At 32.7% G+C, this 9619-nt stretch overlaps 1 protein-coding gene across 1 annotated transcript in view; it reads right to left on the bottom strand.

Moving 5' to 3' along the window:
- Nucleotides 1-1311: 1311 nt before the first annotated feature.
- trpc6b (transient receptor potential cation channel, subfamily C, member 6b) overlaps nucleotides 1312-9619 on the bottom strand; it is a 36395-nt gene continuing 28087 nt past the window's right edge. The window contains exons 9-12 of the mRNA XM_002665399.7: nucleotides 7369-7572; nucleotides 6612-6668; nucleotides 5298-5373; nucleotides 1312-3070 (exon numbers count right to left, since the gene is read on the bottom strand). Coding sequence (XP_002665445.3) covers nucleotides 2934-3070; nucleotides 5298-5373; nucleotides 6612-6668; nucleotides 7369-7572 — 474 coding nt within the window. The 3' untranslated portion in view covers nucleotides 1312-2933. The remainder of the gene's footprint in view (nucleotides 3071-5297; nucleotides 5374-6611; nucleotides 6669-7368; nucleotides 7573-9619) is intronic.

Raw genomic sequence — 9619 nt, 5'->3', positions numbered from 1 at the left:
CATGTAATTTAAACAAAAATCCAAAAATGGGCAAATAATTGCATCTGTGTGTTTTGTGTTCTGCTGCTTATAACACAGCGCCACATAGTGGACACAACCCTGCAGAACAACACAAAAATAAAACTACTCCAACAGAAGAATTTTTAATAATTAAAAAGAGTACAAAAAAAAATAAAAGTTTTTTATTCAAGACAACAAATATTAATATGTTGCTTTAACTTATTTTATTAAGTTCATCAGGTTTCAACTATTTTTAGTCAGTTTGATTACATTCATTAATTTTCTTGTCGGCTTAGTCCCTTTATTAATCCGGGGTCGCCACAACGAAATGAACCGCCAACTTATCCAGCAAGTTTTTACGCAGCGGATGCCCTTCCAGCCGCAACCCATCTCTGGGAAACATCCACACACACATTCACACACTACAGACAATTTAGCCTACCCAATTCACCTGTACCGCATGTCTTTGGACTGTGGGGAAAACCAAAGCACCCAGAGGAAACCCACGTGAAGGCATGGAGAACATCCAAACTCCTCACAGAAACGCCAACTGAGCTGAGGTTCGACCCAGTGACCTTCTTGCTGTGAGGCAACAGCACTACCTACTGCGCCACTGCCTCGCCGATCAGTTTGATTACAATAAAAGTTAATTTAACTAAAACATAAATAAATAACTACTATAAATGAAACATAATAACTATTTTTCAAAATGTTATTGTAAAAGGATGGTTACTGCACACAATTATTTGGGCCGTTTGTGCATTCTTTAGGCCTACTTTAGGCCTTTATGAAAATTTACCATGTTTTAACCAATAAAATGTTGTAAAAAATGCTGGGATCCACACAATTCCTTCACGTCTCCCCAACGCAAATCGTTTAAGTTAACTTAATAGTTTTTACAAATGTAGGTAGATTGAACATAAGACAATCAAGAATTGTGTTGATTCAGCTCATTATAAATAGGTAGTTTGAACAAGCAGCAAAAATATTTGAGTGTAGAAAAGCCTGGTTGTTGTAGTTAAATTATGATAACCACCTAAATAAATGGCTACACTCCTTATAGCTTATATTATGATTTTTGTAGCAAAAGTGTGTGCTTTACAAATGTTAATCAATTGGATTTTGGATTTGCATAAACAATGTTTGTTCTCTGAAGAGAAAAAGTCTCATCCTTCCAACAATGTAGACCATCTAGAAACATCTGGTTTCCATATCTGAGAATCTCAGTAGGTCTGAGGTAGAACATTTAGCATTTATGTGCATTTGTGGAGAGGAATATTTAAATAAGGTGAAAAGACAACATACAACGTGTTAAAGAAAACCTTTTCTCGTTTTATTTATAAATATACCATTGACTCGGTAGCACACTGACAACTTCGAACTGTCAGACTTCAAAGAATGAATACTGAACCGTTACAGTTAATAAACCATGTTTAGGAGATTTCATACAGCTTACAAGTGGATCCTTATTTCCAAATGATTTTCATAATGTTAAAACAACACACTTCCACATTCATAAATACCATCAGCACCATGCAACACACAGAAACTAGAGTATAAATGGATGACTTAATTTCTGTTCTCTATGTCTGTTCTAATTCAGTGATCAATTCCATTTAAATGAAAATAGTAATTTTTAAACACACACACACACGCACGCACGCACGCACGCACGCACGCACACACACACACACACACACACACACACATATATATGAATTCAGAATTATTAGCTCTCCTTTGATTTTCTTTTTTTTATATATATATATTTCCCAAATGATGTTTAACAGTGCAAGGAAATTTTCACAGTATGTCTGATAATATTTTTTCTTTTGGAGAAAGTCTTTAGTTTTTTAAAAACAATTTAAGGTCAAAATTATTAGCCACGTTAAGCTTTTTTTAAATAGTCTACAGAACAAACCATCATTATACAATAGCTTGCCTAATTACCCTAACCTGCCTAGTTAACCTAATTAACCTAGTTAAGCCATTAAATCTCACTTTTAGCTGAAGTGTCTTGAAAAATATCTAGCCAAATATTATTTACTGTCAACACAAAAAAAGATACAATTTGAAATGAGTTATTAGAAATGAGTGTTTAAAAATCTCTGTTAAACAAAAATTGTGGGAAATAATAAATCAATTATTTATTGAGTCCATAAATAATTCAGGGGGCTAGTAATTCTGACTTCAACTGTATGTTCTGTGGTTTTCGAAGGCTGATCACTTTCTTGCTCTGTTAAACATGATTTTAGAAATATTTAAAAAAGAAAGATTCACAGGAGGGCTATTCATTTTGACTTGCAACGTATCTGGGCTTCTTACCCTTCATTTATTCATTCATTTTCCCTAGGCTTAGTCTCTGATTATAAGAGGTTGCCAGAGGGGAATGAACCGCCTCCAGAATGTGTTTAACACTACAGCCAATTTTGTTTGGTCAATTCACCTGTACCGCATGTCTTTGAACTGTAGGGGAGTACTCAGAGGAAACCCACACCAACATAGGGGTGACACCAACATTCTCCACACAGAAATGCCAACTGGTCCAGCCACGGCTCAAACCTGCAACCTTCTTGCTGTGAGACGACAGTGCTAACCACTGAGCCACCGTATCACCCCTTTTTGAGATTTGAATGGTTTAACTTAGTTTTGGTTTAATATTAGTTTTAATAATCTTTTAATTTACATTACCAAACCAGAAAAAGAATTGAAAACTAATAAAAATGATGACAAAAGTCTATTGTATGAAAACAATTTCAGAGCATCAGAGCAGAGATTAAGGTCTTATACTGCAAAACGAAAATGTAAATAAATAGAAAATGAATAGCAAAACACAGCAAACTATTAAATAACAGATTTTACACAGAGCAGAAAATCAATGTATTCATTCTGAGTCACCATAGCGGGTATCTAATGTGAACCAAAAGACCAAACTATATTTTGTATTGACTGATTAGTCTTTCTTCTAGCCGTCGGACCAGTTCTGCTAGTTCCTCCGTCTGACGGGACTTTTCCTCCAGGAGCTCAAAGCGTAAACTGGAGATGTCCTGCTTGATCTCCTTTAGTTCCCCTGAAAATCACAAAGACAACGTGTGTACAACATCAACAACATTTATGGGTTTTGCCAAGCCACTGCTTTAAGATTTATGCAATTATTTCAGTGCTGATTTGTTGGATTTAAACACAAAGTATTATGGGTTTGGAAAGACATGAGGATGAGTGAATTATATATTTTTCATTTAAAAAAAGTTCATTTAATTACATTTTTTTTTAGCTTTTGCACTGCAAACAAAAACAAATGTTTTTCCTACTTTTCTTAATGGTACAGAAACAATGTCAAAATTAAAGGGCACCTATTTTACCCCTTTTTAAAGATTTTTTTTTAATATACTTTCATGTCCCCAGAATGTCTGCAAAGCTTCAGCTGAAAACACCCATCAGATTATTTATCATACCTTTCAAAATATTGGAATTTTTAGCTCTGACCACAGATTGTAGCTGTTTTGCTTTCCTGTGCCTTTAATGCAAATGAGCTAGTTCTCCCCACCCACCATTCCTATATGCCTGTCAGAGCCACAGAGATCGCTCCCTATGGCTCTGATGTGTGTCTCCATCTCCTGCTGCATCAGATAAACAGCACAGTGACAGACATGAAGGAAGCAGATCTCACATAATGTTTTTTTGAGAAATACTACAGTAAGAACTTCCTCAATAATTATTTGATGTATTTGTTGTGGAGTTAATTCAAGCCTTTCTGCAATGATAAGTCACACACAATGTCGGTACAATGTACTTGCACAGACACACACATACACGCTTAACTATGCACTGTTTTTGCATAGCAAATGTGACAGGATACACATTAATATCCACTGCTGTATCGACATCAGTTATGTTAATGTTCAAAATAACCCTGATTTAATGTCCACAAACCGGGATTCTTTTATAATTGTACTGACATGCGGCTATGGTGATGAATTACAATGATCTTTATTACAAACATGCACTGTTTTAAAAATGTTTTAAACTTGTAAAACTAATTTTTGAGGTGCAGATGATCACAGAGAGTTTTAACTTTTAATCCCAGTTGCTTTGCACACATCCTGTCTTGTTGATTACACATGTTACTATAAAGACATATTAATATGCGGCTGTCACCACACTCCATCGCGTTGTGGTGGGCCTCAAAATATGAGGGATTTGGGCCCTATTTTAACGTAAGGACATTTTAAAAAAGAGACTTTTTGTGTTTCACCCAAATATGACTGTGGACACACTATACCTACACACAGTTCTGTCAAAACAGCTTAAGAGAGATGATTTTCATCATAGGTGCCCTTTAAGTGAGTTTTTTTCTAAGCTTAATAATTTATATTTTTTCCAATTTTCATAAGTAATATAATAATCTGCCAATGGTATAAGCAACAACAATATCGTTTTCACAAGATTACTTTTCTTACCCCATTGGAAGTTTATTAATCTTGTTTTATGTAAAAACTCACTTAGTTTTGATAAATTATTTCTGAAAACATGTCAATCTTTTTTGCTTGTCTAAAATTGCTTTAGGATTTAAGATTTTTTAGACATTTGCACTTGAAACAAGACAAAAACTCTAAGTAAGAATAAACTGTGTTAGTATAGAAACGTATAAACTGTGATGTGTTCACTTCAAAAGTAAATATTAACTGAGCAAGATTTTTTAAGAGTGTTTCCTATTTGATTTTTATTTCATCTCAGTCAATGCACTGCATGATGTTTTTTCTTATAGTTTTTGGCTTATTTTTAGTCCAAATATCAAAAAATTCCAGGAGCATTTTCTACACTGTAAAAACAAACCTGGTGGCCCTAAATTTTTAAGTTAAATCAAACTGGCCTTATGAGTCCATTGAACTTATGTTAAACTGACTTAAAACAGCTTGCGAAACTTATCAAATTAAGTTAAAACATGATTAACTTACAAGTTCACAATATTGGTTAAGTTACAATGACCTAAAAACATTTGCTGTCAGAACTAATTGATCATATAATTTTTTGCAGTGTAGATAAGCAGAAATTATTGTTTTGAGTTTCTCCTTAAAGCAAGCAAATATTACATTTTCTTAAAGGCAGATACTTTTGCTTGTTTTAATGAATATATATTTTGATCATATATAAAAAAAATAAAATAAATAAATAAATAAATATATATATATATATATATATGGACTAGAATCAAGACAAAACCTCTAAATAAGAATCATTTTCTGCAGTGTGATCAGTGTAAACATTGTGTAAATACAGTAAAATCTACGCTGTACCTTCATTAACCTCATCTCCTTCTTTATCGGTCTGTGCTTTGATCACATATCGTTTGATTAGCCGTTTCATGATCCTCTGAGGAAACAAAAAAAGGGCACCACATTTATTTTGACATTTGTGTTGATTTAAAAGGATGTCTAATAGTTTTATTCATTAAACAAATGATTTGTCAGCTTTATCATTTGCATAATGAAAAAGAAGTGTGCTTATCTGTAATATCAACATGCAGCACACTTCAAATATTAAATGAATTCATAAAAATGTACTGGCCGATAATCTAATACAACGTTTGTAACATATAGATAATTTTTTAATAATTTTATCTGCATTAAAGAAGTATATATATTTATAAACATACATTCAAAGTTAAAGTTATTAGCCCTCCTTTTAAATTTGATGCCAGTACATAATATTTCACAAGATATTTTTCAAGATACTAGTATTCCCCTTAAAGTGCAATTTAAAGGCCTAAATAGGTTATAGGCAGGTCATTGTATAACAGCGGTTTGTTCTTTATGTATACACAGCTGAAGTCAGAATTATTATTATTATTCTTTTTTAAATATTTAACAAATGATGTTTAACAGACCAAGGAAATTTTCGCAGTATGTCTGACAATACTTTTTCTTCAAGTGAAGGTCTTATTTGTTTTATTTCAGCTGAAATAAAAGCATTTTTTAATTTTTTAAGTGCCATTTTAAGGACAAAATTATTAGCCTCTTTAAGCTATATTTTTCTGATAGTCTACAGAACAAACCATCGTTATACAATGACTTGCTTAATTACCCTAACCTGCCTAGTTAACCTAATTAACCTAGTTAAGTCTTTAAATGTCCCTTTACGCTGTATAGAAGTGTCTTGAAAACTATCTAGTCAAATATTATTTACTGTCATCATGGCAAAGATAAAATAAATCAGTTATTAGAAATGAGTTATAAAAACTATTATGATTAAAAATGAAATTTTTGATTGAAAATGTGTTGAAAACATCTTCTCTTCATTAAACATATTACATATATTGCTTAAGGGGGCTAAAAATATTGAAAATGGTAAATTATTACCATAAATACCAAAAATAGTAACTTAAAATGCAACAAAAAAAAAACTATTTTTATTCTAGCCAAAATAAAACAAATAAGACTTTCTCCAGATGAATATAATAGGAAATACATTCCTTTCTCCACTGAACATCATTTGGGAAATATTTGTTTTTTTCCTTTAACTGTATGTGTATATTAAGATCTTAAAAGCACACATAAACTGTAATACATCATTTAATATCGAAGGTAAAGTTAATCAAATGTGTGTAATACCTGATAACGACTTGTGTGAGGTGAATTCTTCTCACTGGACTCTTTTTGTTTTCCAGACTGGAAGAAAAAACATATTTCAAAGTCAGAATTCAACCAAAAGCATTTGGTTTATTCAACCAATTAAAAGCTATTTAGTTACACTTTATTTCACGGTGTCCTTGATATAATGTAACTTGATACAGTGTCAACCTCAAGCGGTTCCTTTATGAGTTTTTCATAACTTAAGAAGATATTTTGAAGAAAGCTGAAAACAAGTACCATAAAAGTCAATGGTTTCCAGCTTTCTTCAAAATATCTCATTCTGTGTTCAACACAAGAAACAAAGTAAAACTGGTTTGGAAGAAGTTAAGGGTAGGTTAATGACAGAATTTTCAGTTTTAGGTGAACAATCTCTTTAAATATACTATACTTACTATATGGTTAGGGTTATGTGTTAGCATAAGGCTTAGTTGCATGTAGTTATTATGCATAATTACTATAGTGTACAAAACTGGTATAACAAAGACAGCTTAACAAATAAGGTGTAACCGGCTATCCTTGTTGTCTGACCACAAGAGGGCACCAAATACTAATAAAACAATATATACGTAGGACATGCACAAACAGACCATTTTTAGGTAAATCAAAAACACTCTTATACATCAGATACGTTTTGATGAATTTCTGAATTCTGAAGTATACAAACTTGATCCTGAAGGGTCAGTGTTCTCCAAACTTTAAGGCCGATCAGCTTTAACACACTTGCCTAAAGCCTCACCTCGTTGAGCTCTGTGTCCTCCTTTAGGTCCTCTTTGTGTCTGTGAAGAGGAATCAGCAGTAGGCGTTTGAGTCTCATAGCCAGGCTGATGACTGATTTAGGGCTGGGGATGAGGTTAAACGGCACAGGGAGAGTCCCTCCTTCCTCAAAGTATGAGAACCACAGCTTCGCCCTGGCAAACTTCCACTCCACATCTGCATCATCCTATTAGAAAGATATATTATATTGTTTCAGTGAAAATGCCACACTATTGTTTGTCATAATAATATCAGTTTATTTTTAAATTGTATTGCTTTTGTTTCCATTGAAATATTTTCTAAGCCAGAAACAAATAACTATCTGAATGTATCCATAATTAACAAAGCATTTTCTGTAAAATGCTAACCACAAATTAAACTGTAAAGGTAACCTGTAAAGGTTCTGTAAAGGTAACCACAAATTAAACAGGGTTTTTCTCCACAAACCATAGATAATTGATGGCATTTGGAGCGAATAGTACTACAAATAGTAATCAATAAATACAAAAAAAAAATGTTTGTCACAATTTTAGTTCAATAAAACCATTGTTAACCTTCATAAGGGTATGCTAGAACATTCTTTTGCCATGCTAAAGTGTGCTAGCCTTATAGCAACATATTAGAATGTTTTGGCAACAAGCTAAAACATGCTTGAGTCATGTTAATGTATGTTTGAAACAGGTGGAACGTGCTAGCAACATGCTAACATGTAAACAATCTGCAAAAACATGCTAGTAACACATTAAAACACGAATGTTGCCTTGTTAGGAACAGGCTGGAACATGCTAGCATGCACACAATCTGCAAAACACATAGTTACACATTAAAACACAATCGTTGCCTTAACAGATTAACATTAACTTTTAAACTTAAAACCTTCAAACTAAAAATTGAATTGCCCAGGCTTTGCAAGACTAAATCTAGTTTTTATTGCTTTATCTTTTTTGTTTTGGTAAGTAGCTTGGGCTAAAAGCAATCTGCTAAATGTATAAATGTGTGAATGGCCCTAATAAATATGTGATCATTATAGCATATTACATCAGTTAATAAGCATTTATAAAGACAAACACAGCACAAATATATTTTAAGCAAACTTATAAATTATATTAAATAAAATAGCAACAAGCTAGAATGTTTTGGCAACAAGTTAACATGATTGCATTATGTTAATATTATGTTAGGAACATGCTGGAACATGCTAGCAATTTGCTAATAGGCTATGTAAACAATCTGCAAACAACATGCTAGCAACACATTAAAACACGAATGTTGCCTAAATTTTAGCTTTTAAACGTAAAAACCTTGCTGTAGCTCCTCTGTATTGCTAAGTAGCTTGAGCTAAAAGCATCTACTAAAATGTGGGAATTAGCTAAATAAATTTGTGAACATTGTGGCATAATACATCAATTAAGTAGCATTACAGACAAACACAGCAAAAATACATTTTAAGCATATCTAAATAACTTAATTAAAACAAGCTAAAACATGCTTGCATGATGTTAATGTATGTTAGGAACATGCTAGAAACATGCTAATATGTAAACAATCTGCAAAAAGCATGCTAGTAACACATTAAAACATGAACGTTGCCTTAACAGACTTACATTTGTAGCTTTTTAAAAGTATTTTTGGTAAGTAGCTTGGGTTAAAAGCATCTGCTAAATGCATAAATGTGTGAATTACCAGCCTGATCTCATGAGGAAACGTAACGTAGAAGTTCAGTACGATTTTAAATAAGAGGCGTGGCACCCAACCCCACCGCTAAACCCAGCTGTCACTAGGGATACGCAAATCACACAAAAGTGTACAAATGAGATCGTCTAATTTCATATGAATTAGCCACTAAATCAAAAGTTACAAATTACAGTGAGATTGTGTTGGAATTACCCAAATAAATATGTGAACATTATAGCATAATACAGCAATTAAGTAGCACTAATACAGACAAACACAGCACAAATACGTTATAAGCAAACTATTTATTGCAAATAGATTAAAATACTGAGTTGAAATGATACAACAACACATTTTAGAGACCAAAAATGATCAAGCTAGGTGTTTTTGAAAACTTTACTGAGAGACAGAGCTTCCCCATGTGACAAATAGTCCAGCCTGTAGCTATTTCATAGAATTTCATTGAAATAAAGGTTCTAAAACAACATTTTGTTTCTCTCACTGTAACCAAACCAATATCTAAGACAGGGCTATTCAATTGCCTATTCAATTGATAACCC

This window comes from Danio rerio, chromosome 18, assembly GCF_049306965.1.
Source record: "Danio rerio strain Tuebingen ecotype United States chromosome 18, GRCz12tu, whole genome shotgun sequence".
Taxonomy (NCBI): domain Eukaryota; kingdom Metazoa; phylum Chordata; class Actinopteri; order Cypriniformes; family Danionidae; genus Danio; species Danio rerio.
Note: the sequence above shows the minus strand (reverse complement) of the source record. Positions and strands in the feature narration are given on the sequence as shown.